The sequence below is a fragment of the Malus domestica genome, chromosome 14 (assembly GCF_042453785.1).
Source record: "Malus domestica chromosome 14, GDT2T_hap1".
Classification (NCBI taxonomy): Eukaryota; Viridiplantae; Streptophyta; class Magnoliopsida; order Rosales; family Rosaceae; genus Malus; species Malus domestica.
In genome coordinates this window covers 25,390,613-25,414,205 of record NC_091674.1, presented here as the reverse complement: position 1 = coordinate 25,414,205, position 23,593 = coordinate 25,390,613, and the positions used below count along the sequence as shown (strand labels likewise).

At 40.2% G+C, this 23,593-nt stretch overlaps 3 protein-coding genes and 2 long non-coding RNA genes across 13 annotated transcripts; 2 read left to right on the top strand and 3 right to left on the bottom strand.

The window, feature by feature from the left end:
• Positions 1-4,770: 4,770 nt before the first annotated feature.
• On the bottom strand, positions 4,771-5,452 carry LOC139191311 (uncharacterized). The gene is made up of 2 exons (XR_011575315.1): positions 5,312-5,452; positions 4,771-5,129 (listed from the first exon to the last, which is right to left on the bottom strand). It is a non-coding gene; the product is annotated as an uncharacterized lncRNA (long non-coding RNA).
• LOC103449927 (cytochrome P450 71AP13) lies at positions 5,123-7,175 on the top strand. Its single transcript, XM_008389254.4, has 2 exons — positions 5,123-6,258; positions 6,384-7,175. The coding sequence occupies exons 1-2, from the start codon at positions 5,356-5,358 to the stop codon at positions 6,993-6,995; spliced, it is 1,515 nt and encodes a 504-aa protein (XP_008387476.2). The 5' UTR covers positions 5,123-5,355; the 3' UTR covers positions 6,996-7,175.
• Positions 7,140-8,896, bottom strand: LOC103413659 (uncharacterized). Of its 9 annotated transcripts, none has more exons than XR_011575311.1 (7): positions 8,804-8,896; positions 8,598-8,696; positions 8,349-8,406; positions 8,161-8,253; positions 7,958-8,042; positions 7,646-7,860; positions 7,140-7,205 (listed from the first exon to the last, which is right to left on the bottom strand). It is a non-coding gene; the product is annotated as an uncharacterized lncRNA (long non-coding RNA). The 9 variants fall into 9 exon arrangements; XR_011575308.1 differs by having other exon boundaries at positions 8,349-8,403; XR_011575310.1 differs by lacking the exon at positions 8,804-8,896 and having other exon boundaries at positions 7,958-8,004; positions 8,598-8,801.
• A 7,430-nt stretch (positions 8,897-16,326) lies between these two features.
• LOC139191248 (uncharacterized) lies at positions 16,327-17,742 on the top strand. The gene is made up of 3 exons (XM_070811826.1): positions 16,327-16,629; positions 16,941-17,437; positions 17,571-17,742. Exons 1-3 carry the CDS (start codon positions 16,327-16,329, stop codon positions 17,740-17,742), a joined length of 972 nt encoding a protein of 323 aa, XP_070667927.1.
• Positions 17,743-22,509: 4,767 nt separating this feature from the next.
• LOC108172928 (uncharacterized mitochondrial protein AtMg00810-like) lies at positions 22,510-22,902 on the bottom strand. Its single transcript, XM_017331153.2, has one exon. The coding sequence runs from the start codon at positions 22,900-22,902 to the stop codon at positions 22,510-22,512; it is 393 nt and encodes a 130-aa protein (XP_017186642.2).
• Between the last annotated feature and the right edge of the window lie 691 nt (positions 22,903-23,593).

Sequence of the window (23,593 nt, the reverse complement as noted above, 5' to 3'; positions counted from 1 at the left end):
AGACTGTTGGATTAATGGCCAAATTATAGTGGGCCACCTATTTGACCCAATAGCCCATTTAAAGGGCCTTTTTTCTTTGACCCATGTGGAAGTCATGAGGTGACTCATAGGGTTTAATTGGCAGCAACAGCTGCTTTTAGTTGCAGTAGAAAACAAAGAACAGCACAGAGAAGAAAATAGTCACTGCCGCAGCCCCATTTCAGAGAAGGAGGAGTTGTTGCTCCTCTCATTGGTTAGCTATCACTTCATCAAAGTTGTATTTGTTGTATTAGCTTTGAGCTTTGTATAAAGAGGAAATTATTCACAATATTTCCTTCTCTATTTGTTTCTTTACTGAGTGAGAGTTATTGGATGTATTGGGGCTTTGGGTTGTGAGATTGCCAACACTTTGTAAACTCTCATTTGGTTGATAGTGGATTATTGGGTGAGCTCCCACTGCTCCGAGGACGTACTCCAGTTACACTGACTGTTGAGGAACCTCGTTAAAAACTTGGTGTCTTTTATATTTTGTTCTTGCATTCCATTTGATATATTTCTTGTGGGTTAGCTTGACTTGGTTCCAATTGGTTTGGTGCTTTCCCAGCAGTCTTCTGAGAAACAGAAACTAGACTTTGATCTAAACATTATACGGATCGTAATGTAATTGCTCCACCTATTATGGACGAAGTTGCAGTCGGTTTTAAGATACGAGTTCTCGACGGTGTAACCACGTACAACTTCAAATAGTCTCTCTGATCAAACAACATGATTAGTAGACGTTCTATTTTTAGTTTGGAAGGTTGGGCGTGTGGAGATGTCGGTGATATCTGCTTCAGAGGCCAAAATACGGAGATTTGTAAGATCATGAAATATGAAACCTACTTACGAGTATCTAAAGAGTATCCAAATCTGAAATCTTTGTATGTTTACAAATCCAAGCAAAAATAAAAGTCCAAAGTTTCATAAAATTCGTCGACGTCTGATTTTTCTACAATCTTGTGAAATGAATCCAAGATCTCTGTCACAAGTAATGGAGTTACAAGGCAATGCCAACTAGTTGAAAAGTTTTGATGTTCCTATTGTCTTGGAAATGATGTGGTTAAGAAAAATCAATGAAAGCTACAACTTACACATTTACAGGGTTATGATAACATACTCACTCTTCCTCCTTTACGTTGTTTCCTTATGTGATGATCCTATCCGCTCGGTACCTAGGATTCAGATGTTTATTTGAACAACAAACACAGACACAATTTCTATAAGTTTCCTAGTAGAGATTCAGGAAGAAGAATAAGATGCTAAGATATCTCCTACAAATGCTAGACTAAATGAAACCTCTGACTTTTTACAATTGGTCCTCTGCCTGGGAATTCAGTTTGCAATATCTGTTACTCGTGCACAAGTTCAACTGGGCATTGCCTGGTGGAGCAAATGGGGAGGGTTTAGACATGACTGAATCCAGTGTATCCTCTCAAAGCTGTAGCTATTCCATATTCATAATTGCCTATGTACGTGTAATGGCCTTCATATTTCATGTCTAAGGCTCAACGCCTACTATTGTCGCCTATTATGTTAGCATTGTCTGTCGCTATTGCCAAAATAACATAGCACAACATGCAGTGCCAAATATTATGAATGTGAATGTAGGTTTATTGAATTGGTTTTTTTGGAATTTTATGTGTTTTGCTTTGGGAATTTTAACTCAGGGTATTTCCTAGAAGGGTTTGTTATCCATGGCCGCGCGTTTTGCTGAAAAGTCAAGTTCAATCATATGTTCATGAGAACATGACAACAAGAAAATGACAGCTTTGTTATCTCATTGACTAGAGTAGAGTAGGGAAGATAATTTAGGTAGGGACCGTAGGGTTAGGTTTTGAGTGCTTTCATTAGAAGATTGCGGGGTACCTACAGTAACAACAATGGTATACCTTTCCTAAATTTTAGAGAGGGTAAAACTCAAAACCAAAACCAGCAAAACCACCTAGCACTTGGTCAATTGGTATTTCTCTTACTAACGTTGGAAGAAGTCCCCAGTTGAAATCTCTCATACCCCATAGATTGAAAAACGAAACAATAAAAGAAACACTAAAGAGGGGGAAACACCTGCACAATCTTCCTTTTACTGAATGAAAGCGTTGCATTTGTAATTGAAAATGGTGTAACAGAAAGAATTTAAGAAACCACTTACAGTTTATGTGTAAAAGGGAAAGCTCCCTTGTTGACACAAATTGGCTGCATCTAGGGTGGGACGAACATCACACAGTATTCATTATTCCGAACCTTGATTGTCATCTCGTGTACGCTAAGTGTCTCTACCAGAAAGGACAATTAATGGACTAAGAACTTTGAACTCGCATTGTAAACCAAGTCTTAGATCATATAGAGAGAACGTGCGCTAGTTGACATCCCCCAATCCCAATATCCCTTAGTTGACATGCCCCGATCCCAATATCCCCAAATATCAGGATAGGCACATGTTGGCCAACACCCGAGGGTGGTGAAGCCATTTAAAACATGCATACAACTAAAATAAGTAATCAGGAAGAGATACATTAATGTAGAACCGTGTTTAGAGCATACAACTACTCAAGAATACTATGAAAGAATTATTATAAAAAGGTATGAACAAAGGAATGGGTCCTACCTTAAGAAGACTTGAAGATCCCTATGCGGAATTGCCCTAACGCCGGTACTATATGCCTCAATTCTAATTCCTGAGGGGGCGCAAAAATAGAAAAGGTGAGGGGACCATAGATTTATAGTAATACTAATAATACGAAAACCGATTTCTTTCTAAACATACTAACCCCCTGTTTTGAAAACACATATAGTACTGCATATAGTAAGTTTTCTGAAAACTCTAGCATGCCATGAAATCGTTCGTAAAACAATGCTCATTAATGGTGCTATCGTCACCCGAAGGCAAATCCATAAATCTCACCAATATTGTACTCTCTAGGGGTATCATAGTCGCCCGAAGGCAATACCTATCCATCACCTGAAGGTGAAGTTGTACGACACTAGTTTCGCCAATAAAGCTGAGGGTATATCATAAATATCCTCAATTGTGTCATATGGCCATAGACGTTTACATACCCGTGTTGTGTGGATGTGTTGTATGATAACCCGCTAAATAAGCACCGAAAACATGCCTCAAAAATCTCATATCAACTTTGGAGCTCAAAAGCTTAAAGCCTCATCTCATAAATCCATGATAACTCATATTCATAAATCCATAAAATAAATCATATTTGTAATCCATAGAATTTCATAAACGAAAACCCAATATTCCATAACCTTTAGAAAAATGTAAATTCGATAAATCATAAATATTTTATAAAAGCAATTAAAATAAATCATAAATTCTCCGTAAACCATAAATATAGAAATCCATAAAACATAATAGGAAACATATTCGAATCATGAAATATGAAATGCATGCAAACCTAATATTTTATAAAAACATGCAATTAAGAAAGGGTCCACTTACAGATATTTTGTTGCCCGGGAGCCGCTTGAGTTAGCGAAGATAAAGTCACTTCCCATCGATGCACCTAATCACATATAACGGCCATTTAGTAAAACTCTGCTAAAACGATAGAATTTGGGAAAACGAACAGCGGATTTGGATTCGGCACGTCGAAAAACCTAATGAAGGACTTCGAGTTCCCTTACGCGCTGCCGCACTCGCCGCCACGGGACGGCGGCCCGATGGTCACGTGCCACCCCACATGCCACGCACCGAGTTGGGTCGCCGGAAAGTTGGCTGAAGGGTAGCGGACCCACGTGCCAACCGTGGAAACTGGGTTCTGGCTCGGGTCGGGTCGAATTCGGTCGAATCTGGGCTTGGGTTTGAAGGGTTGGACCGGGTTTGCTAGGTTAGGCCGAGTTAGGGTTAATGGGCCAAGGGTTTTAGGGCCTGGGTTACTAGGTTAAGGGATTGGGCCTAGACAATGGTTGAGTGCAGATTGGGTTGTGGGTCGAGTCGACCCAATTTCAGGTTGGATTCCATGAAGAAGAAAGCCGAAGCTTCTCAAGCTCCGATCAACCTCAAATCTTAACTAAAAATAGCAATCTAATATATCAAAATGAAACCTGAGAAACAAGGCGTCGGAATATACCTTTGGTTTCCTCGATAGTGGAAGGAGTTTGCCGGAAAATGGCTTGGAAGGCACGGGTCCTCGCGGGAAACTGGAGAAAGTTTCTCCCGAAGTGTTTTCTGCATCCACACGCATGATTAACTCCTAAACTACCTTAATCCAATACTAAACACAATCTATGGGGTTCCAGGGGTTTACCTTGGTCAAAGATTCAAGAAGCTTGCGGGAGTATGGCGAGGTGTTGTCGATGTGCTCCCTTGTACAAAGAGAAGCTAGATGAAGAGAGAGGGAGCTGAGTGAATTTGAGGGAAAAAAGAGTGATGGTGATGAGGTCATTGTTGTTGTTGTTTGTTTGCATGTGTGTGTGTGTGTCGTGCTCAAGAATGAAGAAGGAGAGAGTTGCAGAAAAGAAAGGTGAGGGAGAGTTCAAGAGTGTCCCAGAGCTTGAGGGAGGGAAGGACATAGGGAAGACGTGGGGTGTGGGCCCTACGGGTCATCAGAAAATAATAAAATAAGACAAATATCCCACCCCAAAATCTAGAACAGTGAATTGACTATTTTGCCCCTCAACTTAGAAATTCTGTAAAATATTCACCGTAACTCCAAATCCGATTCGCTTGCACCCACACGCTCATAGCAATGAGTACTACAAGGATATGACAAGAAAACAGATTTTACGTGACATGACATAGCGGTCAACAAAAGTCAACGTTTTTACCTCGATGGGTATTTTTGTAAATTCACATTTTAAAATTATAAGAACCGTAATATTTAGGGATGGGTCGTTACACTATTGCACACCAAATGTATTTATTTTGATGTGACTATATCGATGAATGCTGAATCATTCAAATCTCACACTATCACAGAAGCCGGTATTTCCTGAGAGAAGTTGCCCTGTGGAATACTTTGTTTCCCCGTTACCATTCCATATGCGTGTGGTAATTAGTATGTTCCTGTACTGAGATTATGATAAGTACTAACTGTTACGTCATTGCTAGAGGCATGCTTACTTTCAGGACCACATTGTATCACCATCCGTAACTATCACTGCAAACAGAAAAGAAGATAAGGATTTTTTTGGCATATTTGTTAGAAAACAAGGTGGAAAATATGAATGGTACAAAATAATTGAGGTGGCTTCCTTGCCGATTGATGACTACTAGGTGCTAGTGCCACCAAAAGCAAGTGTCCGTCTATTTAAATTGATTACTGCAACAGGGGGGCCATACCAGAAGCTAAAGAAAAACTCCGAGGCACTGAATTTTGGTTTCCAATGGCTCTTCTTCAATTGCTAAAGGAACCCTCTTTGCTTCTTGCATTCAGTTTCCTCATATTGTTGCTCAAGTTTTTCTTTAAGGATAAGTCAGGGAAAAGAAAACTCAAACTTCCACCAAGCCCTCCGAAGCTGCCTGTCATCGGTAACCTTCACCAGCTCAGAAACAAACCTCACATATCTCTTTGCGGCTTGGCAGAGAAGTATGGTCCACTAATTTACTTACAACTTGGTGAGGTCCCTACTGTGGTGGTTTCATCGGCTAGAGTAGCCAAGGAAGTACTGAAAACCCATGACCTTGCGCTATCAAGCCGTCCACAAATCTTTTCTGCCAAACACCTCTTCTATAATTGTACAGATGTTGCCTTCTCCCCTTACAGCGCTTATTGGAGGCATATCCGTAAAATTTGCATACTTGAGCTACTAAGTGCCAAACGTGTGCAATCTTATAGCCATGTTAGAGAAGAAGAAGTTGCTCGTCTGGTTTGTCGGGTTGCAGAATCTTATCCCGGCACCACCAATCTGAGCAAGATACTTGGATTGTATGCAAATGATGTTCTCTGTCGAGTAGCATTTGGAAGGGGTTTTTCAGAAGGTGGAGACTATGATCGGCATGGGTTCCAAAAGATGCTCGAGGAATACCAGGAATTGCTTGGAGGATTTTCTATTGGAGATTTCTTCCCTTCCATGGAGTTCATACACAGCTTAACAGGAATGAAATCGAGACTTCAAGAGACCTTCCGGCGCTTTGATGAACTTTTCGACCAGATGGTGACTGATCATCTCAATCCCAACAGAGAAAAAGAGAAGCACAAGGATCTCGTAGATGTTTTACTTGACATACAGAAAAGTGAATCTGCTGAAATACCTCTCACCATGGATAATGTCAAGGCTATTATCTTGGTCGGTGTAGACTCATGGTTGCTTAAATATATATTCAATAGCCGAGATATCCCTTATTACTTTAAATATGAATTCCACTTAGCTGTTTGCAAAGAAGCTAACAATAGGAACTGCTGCTGCTGCAGGACATGTTTGCTGCAGGAACTGACACAACTTTCATCACCCTTGATTGGGGAATGGCAGAGCTTTTGATGAACCCCAAAGTACTGGGAAGAGCGCAAGCAGAAGTACGAGGAATTGTTGGAGAAAGAAGGGTCGTGTTAGAGAGTGATCTGCCTCAGCTGGACTACCTGAAAGCTGTCATCAAAGAGATATTTAGATTGCATCCACCTGCTCCAGTACTACTCCCTAGAGAATCCATGGAAGATGTAAGCATTGATGGGTATGATATTCCAGCCAAAACAAGAATTTTTGTCAATGCCTGGGCAATAGGGAGGGACCCAGAATCTTGGGAAAATCCAGAAACGTTTGAACCAGAAAGATTCATAGGTAGCACTATAGACTTCAAGGGGCAGCATTATGAGCTTTTACCTTTTGGGGCTGGTAGAAGAATTTGTCCAGCTATTACGTTTGGAACAGCAACCACTGAGCTTGCTCTAGCTCAACTTCTGCATAGCTTTGATTGGGCGCTTCCTCCGGGTACTACATCTAAAGATTTGGACCTGGCAGAAGTTTTTGGTATCACAATGCACAGGATAGCCAATCTGTTTGTTGTCGCCAGACCACGGTTTCCCTGAGACAAGAAATCATAAATAAACAACATGATAATCTATGTATCATCCAACTGCCTCTGATTTCATATAAGAGACAAGAAGATTCACGCATTGTCTTTAGCCAATATCTCAGATGCAGACTCCTAAAGTAAATGGAATAAATTGTACTTGCCTTTTTTCTCTATGAGACATGATTTTCCTTCCCGTTTTCCCCTCCTTTACCCTGATTGGTGTCTAAATGCAATGTCAAGGTTGGTTTCAAAGAACAATTATAATTTCATAGCTTCACAAGGGTAAAATCAAAATCTACATAGTAAGTGGTTCCATAATTTATGCAGTTGAGAGCACAGCTTTAAAGGCAATGCAAGGAAGAACAAGATGGTTCCCTGCTTGCCGCGGCATGCATAAGAATTTATTCAAGTTCTGTGCAATCTATATTGATTCATAAAAGAAAATAATTAATAGTAGAATTCACAGGACGTATACATTGCTAGGCCATAAAACCATTACGAGAGGAAAAACAACTAGTACTAGGCTAGAACTTGTTTTACAAGGCATAACTGCCTTACAAAATTTGCTGGCTCAGTCATGCTTTTCAATGAATAGATCCACTTCATTGAAAAGCATGGAACCCTAATGAGAACGGAGTGATATATGGTTGATATGGAGGATACAAGCTTCTTTCTGAGGCACTGTGGCTTCCAAAATTGTTATCCTTGGAAAATCTATTATTTCTGGTGAACCAGTACTGCAAAATGTTGTATCTTGATATACAATCAAGTACTTCAAGCACAAGTGTTTAACCTCAGAGTGACCTTGTATCCTGAAGATAATGTCCAAATTGCTGAGCACCAAGAAACAAGGTATCGGCAAGGAGAATGACTCTGACCTGTGCCAAAAAAATCGTTCAAATTGAAATTAGATGCTTGAAAGTTAGGTGACTAAAAAGCAGGCCGTTTTGTAAACATGTTGAAGATAATAAGTACCAGCCGGGCAGAGAACACTAATCGGTAACTCCAACCTTCTTTGGCAGCTGCAGCAGGGCAGAAATAAATGTACTTTCTGATAAATCTGTATAAGAACTGTCTTCAAATTGTATTCTAATATGCATCAGAAATAAAAGTTCGGTGTGCATCACTACGACGTAGTTACCAATGATAACGAAAAGTGAGCAAGACCAGATAGTTACCCAAGGAATTCTAAAAGCCCACCAATTCCAGCAAACTTAAATGGCAGAGGGCCTTCTCTGGCAAGATCCTGCTCCCACATAAGATGAGACTCACTACATTAACAGACTTTTTCAGTTTGGTTCACAACAAAAGCACCGAAAAAGAAAATATGCAAAAAAGAATATCTAAACACTAAAACCAAGACTACCTCTTCTTCAGCAGCCTCTACCTCCTTGAACCCAGAAAAGGTTTTTCTGACATACCTGCTATCAGACAATATTTTCAAATTTAGCATGCGCAGAACAAATTATACAACCTCTAAAAACAAAATAGTTGAACTAAAAGAATTTTACTTTCTTTTCTCAAATTCCCATTAAGTAGCTCACTTAAACACAATTTACACAAAAAGTCGTTTTGTTTTTCTGTCTTCGAATTTCGTAGGAATCGAGCAACATACCAGAGCTTCCCATCTCTTTTTGGCAGCAGCCATATCCCTCATTTGCTTCAACTCGTAATCTTCACTGTCACCCTGCATCCGAGTGGCAGTACTCCTCCGCTGATCAACATCAACAACAAGAACAATCCACATTAGAAAACACTAAAAACATTAAATAAAACAAACCTAAAAATTACAACATGAAAAAAAGTGGAGAATTTACATACAAAATGGTAAGTTAACATCAACAACAAGAACAACCCACATTATAAGAATTACAATAAACCCAACAACTAGAACATGAAAAAGGTGGAGAATTTACATACAAAATGGTAACTTCTGTAAGAGGGTGTGGATAGAGTTGATGAGATTATGATTGCATAGGATTATGACAAGTGTTTATGTATTATTGGTAGTGGTCTTAGTTAGTTAGTAGAGAGGTGTTTTACTAATGTATAAATACCAACTGTTGTAATTATTCTACACAAGTTGAATGAAGGAGAATATTTAGTTTTAGCAAACTTTCCCTCTCTACTTTCTCTCGCTTGTTTACTTAGCTCTCAATTACATTGTTGTCAGGTATCTTTGCCGAGAGTGGCTCACGCCTTCGGTTGACGATCCTTCATGCTTTCACTACTCATCTCCGTTTGTGATCGGTAGTTGGTGACATCTCCGGTCATTAGTTTTTCGCCTTCTTCGGTTGCGTATTGGTTTTTTGCTTACTAGTCGTACTGGATTGTCAGTGATTTGTTGATGGTTTTTTCGTCAATTGAATTGTTGGGTTCTTGATCACCTTCAAGCATCAGGTTTTGTTGATTCTTTCATTTCTTTCTGCTCAACGTTTTTGATCTGTGCATTGTTTACGATTCTCTGAAATCTGTAACCCTAAGATTTGGGGGTTTCTTGTTTCGTATTCATAAGACTGTTGATTCTGCAATTACTGGCTTGTCGTTGTTTCTGGTGGGTTCATTTGCATTTGTGTGTTGATCTTGAGTATTAAAATTGTCTCAAGATTGTTGCAGTTTTACATACAAATCCCGAAATTGTCAAGTACCGGTCAACTTCATACCTTCAAGGATCCACTGAGGGGTTCATGCTGAGGCACCCCTGCCGAAGCATAAGAGTTTCCCTCCAACCAGAAGGCTAATCACAGCACGACACATGTCAACATCTTTACCTCAACTTGGGGAAAAAGATGATAGGGAGAAAAGGAGATTTAAAACCAACCAGCCAGAGGAAGCAGTGATGGACAAACCTGCGGATCCCTTCTCAGAGGCCCCAGTAAATATGATCAGTATTGCATGGGCTGAGAAGGGAAAAGAAAAGGTCACAAGGGAAGTAAAAAAAGGAAGACTGGCTGATAGATCTATAAAAGGAGTGATCAAATTGCCCGAACATCCAAAAGCAGCCATAATCAAAGGGATGGTTCTGTGCAGTAAATGCCAATGCGAGTGTGAGCTCGAAATACTACCCGCAGGAGTCCTCATGGATCATGAGCTAATCAGGAGGAAAAAAGAAGAAGAAAGAAATGAGGCTCGTGAAAAAGTCGGACGGACCGCAGGAAGAGATACCTCCCGAAGTGTTCTTCAGCGGTTAGGAGGCGATTCCCAACCGAGAGCTTTATCAGAGATATTTGGCAATCATAAAGTTTCTAAGGAGGCAGAAAATAAAGATGCCAAAAAGCCGAAAGAGAGGGGTATAGAGCGTTCTCAGTACGGTCATATGGGAAGATAAGTCAAGAGGAATGATAGGATAACAAATCCTGTCAAAAAAGATAACCCTACCCGCCTCGGGCGAAAATGGTACATGGTTGGGAAAAATGGACAGCCCGTTAAACAAATGGGAGCCTCCATGGTCAGAAGGGTCCAAAGGCAACACAAAGCCTACATGAACTCCTTAAAGACCCCTGCGACGTCTGAAGCATCCAAGAATTAAAAGTTAGAAAAAAACGTCATCTGAGGGAAGTAGTCAGTTCCGCTGGAGGAGTAAAAAAGAGGTGGAAAAGGCTAATAGCAAGACAGAAGGCAAGGGAGACCATGTACCACAAAGCCTACATCCTGGGAAATATAGGATCTTGAAGAGAGCTCAAGAAGATATGATCATGGTGCCAACTCCGGAATGGAAGACAGAGCCTAGTTGCTTTGGAACTGTTTCGCCTGAAAGAAAACCACCTTCTCTATCATTAGTGGATCCTTTCGGTGAGGTTCCAAAGCAAACACCATGTTCAGGCATGAATCAACATGAGGGGGCACTAGAACCACTGCTTCCAGCATATACGATGGCTTGGTTAGACGAGTTCATGGATCAGATTGGGAGCAAGAAGGAAGAACTGCCAGAGTATAGCAATTTTCATATCAACATGGCGTATGTGCTATCCGCCATGTTTGGTGCCAAACCTAATCAGCCCGCCACTATGGAAGGTGACTACATAACAACTGAGCCAATGATGGCCCATGTCAATGTGGAGATAGCTGAAGAGGGAGAATCAGGAAAAGCTTAATCATCTGAAGCATCCAAGGATGGTCCTTTAAGGATCTATACAGACAAAATGGTGTTCAGCCGCCCGAACATTTCGCTTGCTAATCATTTTAAGCCCATATATGTTACAGCTCATTTGGAAGGGGTGCCCTTCAAAAGGATTTTAATTGATGGAGGAGAGGCTGTTAATGTACTACTGGCCAAGCAAATGAAAAATTTGGGGAGAGGCACATAAGATCTTATTCCTACAGACCTCACAATTTCAAGCTTCTCGGGCGCCATCACCAAGACTCATGGGATATTGCCTTTAGAAGTGGATTTGGGGTTTAAACAGATCATGCTGGCATTCTTTGTGGTAGATTGCACTTCCACCTATGGAGCCTTACTTGGAAGGGATTGGATCCACCAAAGTCTTGCCATACCCTCCACTCTTCATCAGCAAGTGGCTGTTTATCATGAGGCAGGAACGGAGGGACCAGGCTTTTAGGAGATGGTAGAGGCCGAATCACAGCCATTTCTTCCCACAGCCAATGTTGCTGAAGCAAGTTTCTACAATCCCAACGTAGGTCGGTCGTACCCAGTGCACAAGGCTCCCGCTTTACGCAGGGTCTGGGAGAGGTGAATGTCGGCTAGCCTTACCCCCATTTATGGAGAGGCTGCTCCCAAGGTGTAGGAATTCTGAAATGTTCAGGAGCAGATAAGAACGGTCGCCCTACCAAGGTGACGGCCCAAAAGTTTCTAGAACAAGGAATGCTCATTACTAGAGAAGAGTGGGATAGACCTTGTATCGTCCCAACACCCCTACACCATCAATGACAGAACAAAAGAGGAAGGGTCACGTAATGGCAGTCAGGTCCCTGATCAAAAGACTGTTGGTGTATGGGAAATGAAGAAAGCAAGAAATGGAGCTCTTAGACAAAGAAGAGTAGGATTGGCAGCTAGGAGCTTCAACCAGCCAGGATGAAAGCATGAAGGAATCTTGTAGAGAAGAATTGGAGAAGGCCATCCAAATGGCCGAGTGCATATATGACCTAGATGGGCCAGACAGCTTGGCCGAGAGCTTAGAGTTAGTCGAATTTTTGTGTGCAGAACCTGATAAGCCATCACCAGAAGTTCAGGATCCTCTAGAAGTTATTGATCTAGGGACAGAGGAAGATCCAAGACCAATACAAATCAGTGGTTTATTAGAGACTAATGATCGGGCAAAGATTATCTGTCTTTTGCAAGAATTTAAAGATTGTTTTGCTTGGCATTATACTGAGATGCCAGGTTTAGATTCAACCTTGGTGGAACACAGAATGCCCATCAAGGAGGGATATAAACCTGTTAAGCAAGCACCGCGAAGGATGTCAAAGGAGATAGAAGAAAAAGTCAAAGAAGAATTTGAGAGGCTAGTAAAAGCTGGATTTATCAGGCCAGCCAAATATGTAGAGTGGTTAGCCAACATTGTACCCATTTTAAAGGCCATAACAAAAGCAGTACGATGTTATGTTGATTACAGAAATATTAATGGCGCTACACCAAAAGATGAGTATCCCATGCCTATGGCAGATCTATGCATAGATGCAGTAGCAAAACACAAAGTCTTATCTTTTATGGATGGAAATGCCAGGTATAATTAGATAAAGATGGCTCCGGAGGATATACATAAAACAGCTTTTAGGTGTCCTGGGCATGTGGGGGCATATGAATATCTGGTCATGCCATTCGGGCTCAAGAACGCTGGTGTGACCTACCAAAGGGCAATGAATGCCATCTTTCATGATCTGATTGGCCATAACATGGAGGTGTATATTGATGACATTGTGGTGAAATCCAAAACAGAAGAGCAACATCTGGTAGACCTCAGGCAAGCATTAACAAGAATGAGGATCCACAAATTGAAGATGAATCCAAAGAAATGCGCGTTTGGAGTAAGAGCAGGCAACTTCTTGGGATTTCTGGTTCATCAAAGAGGTGTAGAAGTGGAAAAAACAAATCTCGAGCAATAATGGAGTCGCCTTCACCCACTAACAAAGTGCAACTTCAGAAGCTGCTAGGCAAAATTAATTTCTTGAGAAGATTCATTGCCAATTTAGCAAGCAAGATCCAGCCGCTAACTCATTTGCTAAGACTGAAGGATAAAGAAAATTTTGAATGGGGACCACCACACCAAAAGGCTTTCGACAGCATTAAAGCCTATTTGACTTCTTGATCGGATCATATTTATATATATTTTTACTTCGAATTCACTCGTCTTTTCTTAGTTAGTTCCTTATATTTTTGAGCTATTTACGTTATTTTTGTGTTTATAGGATTTGTTATGCAAAGAAAATAAAAATAGAACAAGTGAAATTTTATGTAATAAATTCGTCAAAACTGTCTGTGTAGATCAGCCTTTAAATAAAATTAAAAAAATATATATAATAATAAATAAATAATAATAATGATGTTTGAATGTTTTGTAAAAGAATGAGAGGGCACGGACAGAGTGGAAAGGGGCTGGTGGAAAGAATAAGAAAATAAAAGATGGAATATAAACCAGAGTGGAGAGAGAGCACTGAGAAGTGCGGAGGTAGAAAAATAAAGATTGGAGAGAGGTCAAAGGCATACGGGCAGACTTGCGGGAAAAAGGAGAAAGCACTGCATAGTGGGGTTGGCAGCGTGAGAATAAAAGAAAGAGAGGAGTGCGGGAGACACAGAAGAAGTGGGCTATCTTGACAAATGGAGAACAGGTCAGAAAAGAAAATGGGATGGAATAAAAAATAAAAAGAAGGTGCGGGATATAACGAGGAGAAGGCAGCATAAGAAAGGGGGGGCGTGCAGAAAGCGGAGAAAAGAGAGGGGCTGCCCTTTGGGCAGCTCGCAGAGACGCAGGGGGAGAGAAGTGACACGTACAGGGAGGTGAGGATAGCTGGCAGCGTGAAAGGCTGCCTTGGCAGCTGAGAGCAAAAGCGCGGGGAGCAGCACGGAAGGAAGTCAGGGGGACTGAGGGCAGAAGCAGTGTGAGCCTCGGGGAGGAGAAGAAGAGAATCAGCAAGCTGCCTTATCTGTCGGTTAAATCTTTCCAAACTTATGTTTTATTTTTGTTTTAATAATGTGTAACTAATTTATTTTGGCTAGAGGTTAATTCAAAGCCATGAATATATTTGTAATATGAATTGATTACCTTCAGTTGTGATTTATGAGTTGTGATTTAATTTGCTTAACTGCTTGATTTATAACTTATTTTTGTATGTCGATTAAGGATGCATACTTAATTTACATGCATGAATTTGATGCTAGAATATAAGTGAATTTCACCTAATCGTTATGAACTTATATTCACAAGTAGTAAAGGTTGCTAGTCACAATCACGTTAAGTAAATTCTTGGCATAAGTTTCATGCAAATCATAGTAACGAGTGCCTCGTCAATGCTTATGTTTTTCATAGAACTTAATGATTCTTGCTTGTATCTCTATTATGCAATTCATGTAGGGAACTTGTAGGGAATGTTTTGGGTTGTCGTATGCAATCATCCAACCCAATAACTTGTGGAAAAACTGAGGGTTAATTAGTGCAATTCACGGTTAATTTGGGGCGTTGAGATTTACAATTTATTGAAAGAACAACTGAAAAATCAATTTAGGTTGCATATGTGTCATGTGTGGAGAAGAACCCTCTAGCTAGTCCGTCATCTATCCTTTTACCTTAATTTTATGTTTTTGTCAATTCTGTAATTTAATTAAGTTTAATTTACTTTTCATCAAAACCAAACACCCATCCATTATTAAATTATATTATTTAGTTAGTTTTCTTTATTGTTAGTCTTTTAATTTAATTTCCGTCCATTTCAGTTCCTAGTGTTTAATTTAATTGTTTTCATTATTTTGAGTCATTTTAAGTGTGTTTCGAGTTATTAGAGTTTTTTCGCCTAGTTTTGTGTCCTTGAGTCTTATTTAATATTTTTAAATTAATTTAGAATAGATTAGCAATCCCTCCTAATCCCCGGCCTAGAACGATACCCTACTTACAACTATACTACAACTGTCAAAAAGAGGGTTTAATTTGTGTGTCAAGTAATTCTCGCATCACTTCTCCACCAGTATTGGTGCCACCTCAAAGGGGAAAACCCTTAAAGCTGTATATTTCTGCTTCAGAGAAATCAATCGGGAGTTTGCTAGCTCAAAACAATGAAGGCAGGAAGGAGCAGGCGGTGTACTACCTCAGTAGAATTCTGACCGAGGTAGAAACAAGATATTCCCCAGTAGAGAGATTGTGCTTAGCTCTGTATTTTACTGCCAGTAAGCTGAGGCATTACATGTTACCTTGTCACGTGCACATCATCGCCAAGACAGATGTGATAAAGTACATGTTGTCAAAGCCAATGCTAACAGGAAGGATTGGGAAGTGGATTCTAGCATTATCAGAATTCATCTTTCAGTATGTACCCCAAATGGCAGTTAAAGGCCAAGCAATTGCTGACTTCTTGGCGGAGCATCAAGAGTCTCAAGATGAGATAATCAATATCCCGGGAACCCTGGAAGTTACTAGTGTTTTGATCCCGCCAAGCAAAGGTATCTCGTGCAAAGATGAGTGGGTCCAGCAAGAGATAAGAAGAGTAACTGGTCTATGGATTACTCCTTGGAAGCTATATTTTGATGATTCCTACACTCAGAGGCTTCAGGAGCTGGGATTGTAATTATCAACCCTCAAGGGGTGTATCATTATTACTCATTTCTCCTAGATTACCAAGGGAACACCAATAATCGGGCAGAGTATGAGGCCTTAATAATTGGTTTGGAAATCTTGATGGATCTGGAGGCAATGGAGGTAGAGGTCTTTGGCAATTCAGAGTTAGTAATAAACTAGCTAAATGGGAAGTTCAAGTGCAGACATATTACCATGACGGGGTATTACTTGGTGGCCACGTAATTGCTGAGTTATTGGGATTCTGAGATATCAGTTAATCATATTCCCAGAAGATCCAACCTAGCGGCCAATGAGATGGCACAATTAGCCTCAGGCATGCCAATACAGGAAAGAAAATATGGGTTGGATGTCGAGATTTAAAGAAGAAACCTTCCTTCTATCTTGGAAAGAGGATTTAGTCTGGATGTAATGGTTCTAGAAACTGAGATAGAAGATTGGAGGTCGCCCATCGTCCATCATTTAAAAGATCCCTATTCACCTACAAGCAAGAAGAATAGACAGCAAGTAACTAAGTATGTTTTATGGGCAAATGACCTGCTAAGGAAAACTCCAGACATGTTATTATTGAAATGCTTAGGCCAAGAGGAATCTATGAGAGTAATGGCCGAAGTACATGAAGGAGTTTGCGAAGCACATCAGGCTGGAACGAAGATGAGGTGGTTACTTAGAAGGTATGGTTATTTCTGGCCCGATATGGAAAGAGATTGCAAGTCATATGTCCGAGGCTGTGAAGAATGTCAAAGGCACGGTCCTCTCCAACATGTACCCTCAGTACCTTTAAATCCAGTGGTCAAGCCTTGGCCCTTCAGAGGATGGGCAATTGACTTCATCGGGCAGATCTATCCAGCTTCTAGCAAGGGGCACATTTTCATAATTGTAGCAATGGATTACTTCACCAAATGGGTAGAGGCCTCGGCCGTAAAATCCATAACCTCAGCTGCAGTAAAATAAAATTTCGAGACCAAGATTCTGTATAGATTTGGGGTGCCCGAAATCATAGTAACGGATCGTGGGCCATCTTTTATTTCAAAAGAAGTTGAAGAGTTTGCAAGCAAATACAAAATAAAGATGATCCAATCCAGTTCTTACTATCCACAGTCAAATGGCCAGGCAGAATCCAATAACAATATTTTGGTAAACATTATCAAAAGAATGGTGATAGATAGTCTGGAAATGTGGCATGAAAAGCTGGGGAATACTTTGTGGGCATACAGAACTTCCAAGAGGGCAAGAACAGGGACAACTCCTTATGCACTTTCGGGCAAGATGCAGTGCTTTCCATGGAGATCAATGTAAGTTCTGTCAGAATTCAAAATCAGTTTGGGTTACACAGTGAAGAGTATATCGAAGCCATGTGTCAAGGGATTGAAGACTTAGATGTAGCCCGAATTGAAGCCTTGAACCAGATTCAGGAAGGGAAGAAAGCTGTTGCCCGAGCTTATAAGAAAAAGGTGAAGATAAAGTCTTTCAAGGAAGGAGATTTGGTGTGGAAAACAGTCCTTCCTCTAGGAGCTCAACTTAGGGGCTTCGGAAAATGGAACCCGACATGGGAAGGTCCTTTCATGATTAGTCGAGTATTAGACAAAGGAGGATACTACTTGGCGGACCTCGAAGGAAATTGGCAGAAACATCCCATCAATGTTAAATTCTTGAAAAAGTATTGTCCTATATTATGGGATGTTAGAGATTGTTATATTGAAGATGATGCAAAGTAAAGCAGGCTTCGGGATACCAAAGTATAGTGTATGTTCATCAATCATTCAAGAAGACACAAAGACACAAAGACACAAAGCTGCTAAAATAATGTTTATTTCATTTCGACAAATTGGTGAAATTTACAACAGATTCAATTCTAATGTGCTACGTTCGATTCCTTCTGGATGCAATGGTGTCTCAGCTGGTTTTCCGATGTCTTTATGGATAGAATCTGATCAGGTGATCAGGTTGTGCGGCCAAAATGAGCTTGGTAGAAGATCCTCAGGCAGAGTCATCACCATACATGATGGTAAAGCCTGACTTATCATAGCAGCGAGCAAGAAGGCAAGCCTTTATAAGGAAACCGCCTAACCAAGGGTGTTGGGGATAGCGGGGTGTTTGACCAAAGGTGTTGGAGATGGTAGTTATCTGATGAAAACTCTTTTTCTTACGAAAAGGAAGTTTTAGAAAACCCCACTTGAATCCTGAAAAGCTCATTTCACAGTTTTGGGAAGAAAACCAAGGAGGCAGAAACGCTCAAGGTTGATGACAGATGAGGTTGAAGATAATTTGAGCCGAAATTTATAGAATATCAGAAGGTAGTTCAAGAGTCGTGAGAAGATCAAGAGACTCCAGGTTGCGTTAATCTCAACTAGAAGACACAAGTTCCAAGAACAAGGGTCCTGGCGCATGCAGCTATTCAATCAATATTGGTGCCTGGAATTCCAGCCTGAATATTGATTGAAGGGGGCACTGTTTGGGTTAAAACTTGAATTTTGGGCTCAAGAAGGAGTTGCCCCAAAAGGAGGTCTGGAAAGGGGAAAAGCCCGAAGCCCAGCCAAAGCCCAGAAGGCAGAAAAGGCCTTTCCCGACTAGGTGCAGATCATTTGCACCACTTGCTCACCTGCCTAGAGACCAAGTGGTATAGACCAGCCAGCTAATCAGCCCAAAAGCACTTTACAGTGGCAGTACAAGTAAATAGCTGATGAGTCACTACCCTTCAAGCTGCATTTGGGCAAGATTACTGCTACAGGAGGCCAAGCCGAAGTGTCTATAAAAGAAGAAAGAGAAATCAGAGATAAGGACACTCAATCAAACAAACAAATACAAGCACAAACTCTGCTCAAAGCCAGATTTGCCATCAAACGAAAGCTATAGTCAGCCCAAGCCTTCATCCCTTTCGGGATAAACCCTTACCAAAAGCCTTTGTAATAACTCTGCTACCTTGTCCTAAGCTTGCTGTAGTATCGATTTCTTTCTGTAAACTCATCTCCCTACCCCCCTTTCTAAAGCTCTCAAACCCTTTGATAAACCACAAAGATAGGAAGTTGCAAGACGATCAGCCTTGCCCGACCCTCTTTGTTTTTGTCTTTTCATTCATTAGCCTAGCAATATGTTGTATACTTCCAGTTGTATTCAAGTTATTTCTAGTAAGATGACGATTAAAAGACTCTTTCAGTTCTTGAATCCGATTTGAATATGTCTTCACAGTTCAAACCAGATCTAAGTTCTACGCTCTCGGGCATGTAAGATTGATCATTCAAAAGTCCTTGGCCTCAAGGCATAAAAAAGAACCTTAGGTAGACTTAACCCATCCACGACAAGCTTTGATAACAAGAAGTCCGAAGTTACTTGGGGTGCAAGTAATCGACCTATCTCTTAGTTTTATTTCTATTATATTATGATTATAGTATAACGTTTGAGTATATAAGGAATTCTGATGGGAAGCCTCAAGGCCTATATCTAAGGCCCTACAAGGCACCTATTTGGGTTCATTCTGCTATGCGGGCTCGGATAATCAGGAGTATAATGGTTATAACACTTCTGCAAACAATAAAACAGACATCGTATATTCGAGTACTGGGTTAGTTCTTGATCGGAAGCCTCAAGGCCTACACCTAAGGCCCCACAAAGGCACCTGTCATAACTAACACAGCCTCTCGGGTATATGTACAACTAAAATTCAACATCTATTTTACATCTGCCATGCTAAAGATGGCAGTGGCATGCCTGAGCACTTAAAAGTTAATCTTGATTGTGAGCCTCAAGGCCTATACCTAAGGCCCCACAAAGGCATCTTTCAAAGTTAACTCTGTCCTTCTCTTTCAGCCTTGTCCGACAAGCCCGCCAGTAAAGCAGAAGCCCGACAGAAAGCATCAACCGGCGTCAACCTCTCGGGGAGTTGTGTGCTCGTCGACTAGGAGACTTCCCCAACGGAAATTCCAGCCACGAACATTTACTATTATGTCCGAAAATCAAGCCTTATATGCAGCTCCTAATCCATTATCATCATTTCAAAAAAAGATGAAGAAAGAGAACGTCACATATGCATGCATTGATTGATATGGTGAGGGGACAAATTGCAACTTTGTATCTCAAAGAATTTTGTTATGGCTAAACTTTGTCCGACATTAAACGCATGCAACAGGACCAATCATGAGTATGTCATGTGAAAGGCTTGCGTGTGAAACAAGGGGATCCAGACCCAAGCAATTGCTTGGGTAAACAGCATTTCCGCCCATGGAAATTTGCTATGGCTTAAACTTTAAATCCATTCCAAATTTCCCTTCACCTATCTCCTCCAAGCCATGGCTGGTATAGCTTTGGCAGCAACCTTGGCGATTTTGGCCCCACGCCCAGATTTACTATGTTACGTCAACCATAATTTTATTTATTTATTTATTCATTTTATGTCGGGCGTCGCTATATGCGTCTGACGGAGAGGGTGGTGCGACAAGAAATTGCATGTAGGGCAGGCCACAACGGTCGACTAAGCTCCCAACAGCCAGTTTAAAGACTTTATTACACATGGCGCATTTGCATCGTCTGATTTAGATCTCGACTTTAATCCAACAATTTTTATATTTTCAATGATAATAAATTAAAAAATTGTAAAAAGATAGAAAGAAAATGGGAAAATGTTTAAAAGAGAGAAGAAAAAAAATAGAAAAATAAAAAATTCCAAAGACTCTTTCCAAATATTTTTTATAAATAGTAAATACCAATTCATATTCTTTACTTCCCACACATTTACTCTATGCACTATTCATATCCTTATTTTCTACATTCCTATTTTGTTTGTGCTTACAAAAATGGCATCAAAGGTTGAGTCAAAACCAGAATTGCATGGTCGACCGCTGAAGATGCTTTCTTGTTCTTTCAAATCTCAAATCTCAAATGTTGTGTGCAAGGTAATGTATAACAAATTGTCTCGGAAGAGAGCAGATTTATTTTTTCATATTACTTAAAATAGATACATCACACACCCTTATCCATCTATCCATCTATGAGCATATGAACTGAGCACAGAAAATAAGTAAAGACGAATATGTGCCCATTCTTTTTGCAAGTTGACTACAACTATCTGCCTATGATAGCCTATCCCTTTGCAACTGAGTTCAATAGCAATTTTGACACATCCGACCCTGATATTCTCCAAACACAAGATAGGCACATGCTGGCCAACACCCAATGGTGATGAAGCCATATTTGGATGCATGAGAAATAATAAATATAAACAATACTTATAAATTTAAATACAATGATTATGAAATTATGGAACGTGTTTAGAGCTTACAACTAATCCTGGACACTAAAAAGGAATAATATAAAATTGAATGAACAAAGAGATGGGTCCTACACCGAGAGGACTCGAAGATGCAGATGCGGGAGTGCCTTGACACCAGGATTATACATCTCGAATCTAAGTCCTAAGGGGGTGCAAAACAAAACACGAGTGGACCAAGTTGATATATAAGTAGTAATATAACAGTTAATCTTTAACGTACTAACCCCCAGGTTTACAAAACTCATATAGTATAATAAGTAATAGGTTTTTCCAAAAACCCTAACTTGCCATAAAACTTTATAAAACATATATCATATATAGTGCTTAATAATGTTATCATAATCAGCCAAAATCACCAACCTACACCCGACCATATCCATATATACGTATCTCTCCGTTGAAGCCACCAACCCACGCCTGGCCTTAACCATATCCTATATCTCCCGGTCGAAGCCAAAATCAATATCTTCCAGCCGAAGCCATCTACAACTGCCCAGTCGTAGCCAATATAAATATCTTCCACCCATAGGCATATAGAACCCTTCATTTGCCCGAAGGCCTTCATTTGTCTGTAGGCTCCTACAGCACCCACCCGAAAGCATATATAGAAGTATCATTTGCCCGTAGGCAGTAACATTCAAATAACCACTAAGTAAGTACATAAAGACATTAACATAATATTTCTAATATCTATATAATCTTAATCGGAGTTCAGTAGCTAGAACCTTATATCGTAAAACCTATTCGTAGTATATAGTCAGCAATCATATATACTACGAAGAACGTAAAATCGATAAAGCATGAATATCATAAAGCGTAAATCCAATTTACTCATAAACGTTTCATAAAACGTAACTATTAAGGGCTGGTTTGGTATTGTTATGCTTTGAAAAAAACTGCATCTGCTGTGCTGTGAGAATAAGCTGTTAATATGTAAGAAGATATACCAGAGAGAAATATCAAGAACTAGAGAGAGAAATTACAATGAGAGAGAGAGAGATGAATGTACTGTTATATTGATTTTCTTACTTTGGAAGTCATTACGCTTAGGTTTATATAGAAGTCACAATACATGTAACTGACTAACTAACTAAGTATACAATCTATTGACAAGTGTTAACATCTCATAATACTAATATACCCTAACATCCCCCCTCAATCTCATGTGGGGATGCACCAAGCATGAGATTGTTACAATGAGACTGAAACAAAGGAGAACTAAGCCATTTAGTTAAAATGTCGGCGAACTGCTCCCTGGAAGAGACAAACTGAACCATGAGTCATTGTTTGGCAACCCGTTCTCGCACAAAATGAACATCGATCTCAATGTACTTTGTGCATTGATGTTGAACAGGATTAAAAGACAATGCGATGGTAGACAAGTTGTCACAGAAGAGCACAGGAGTTGCAGGAAGTTTGATGTGCAGAAAATCAAGAAGTTGTTGTATCCAATCAAGTTCTGCAGAAGTTGAAGACATAGCCCTATATTCAACCTCAGTAGAGGATCGGGACACTGTATTCTACTTCTTGGAGGACCAGGAAATGGGATTTCCACCCAAAAACACAACTAAGCCAGTTGTAGACCGTCGATCATTAGGATCGCCCGCCCAATCAGCATCACTAAAAGCTTTTAAATGCAAATCACGAGCAAAATAGGATATACCAAAGGACATTGTACCTTTTAAATAGCGCATGATCCTCTTGACTGCAATGTAGTGGGAGACCATAGGAGCTTGCATAAACTGACACACTTGATGCACAGCAAAAGCAATATCTAGCCTGGTAAAAGTCAGATACTGCAACGCACCAACTATATTGCGATAAGCTGCAGGATTGTTGAAAGGAGAACTATTATCCTTGAGTAATCGATTGTATGGCAAGCATGGTGTATCACAAGGCTTGCAATCAACCATTTCAGCCTTCTGCAATAAATCTTGGATGTTGTTAGGTTGATATAATAGGTATATTTTGTATCTCTTTTACCTATTAATTTAGTCATGGTTTGATATAAAACAGTTGGATTTGATGTATTTTGTGTGACTTTTATAGAAGTTATTTTTTCGGAGAAAACTGGATTTTTTAGAAGAATTACAAGGAAAGCACGAAAGAATAACGAAGTGGACTGATGCTATGTGAGAGTGGTGCTGGAATTTGGGCTTTATCAAATTAAGTCCAATTTGGGCTTCATAAAAACTGGCGTTGGACTATTCCAAAGAGGAGAAGGTTTTTAATCCCCTTATCAAGAAGGTTGCAGCACAAATAAAAGAGGAGGGGGATTTTAAAGGAAAAAAAGGGCACATTAAAAGAGGGAAGAATCCTGCAGCCGCAAGAGGAGGAAAGGGGGAGATATAACGCATACTCACAACCTTCCAGTGGGGGACTCTCGACAGAAGGTTGCAGTTTTGGGGTTTATCGCGCACGGTTCCAGAATTGGGGTTTTCGGTTTTCTTTATGTCATTGAATTCATCCATGTTTGTCATTAGTTTAATCATGAACTAAGTCCTTTTGCTAGGACTAGGGTGTACTCTTATCATGAACATCTAGCTATTGTTATTTCATATAGATCTCGGTTGTTTTCCATGTTGAGTAATTGTTATTGTGCTT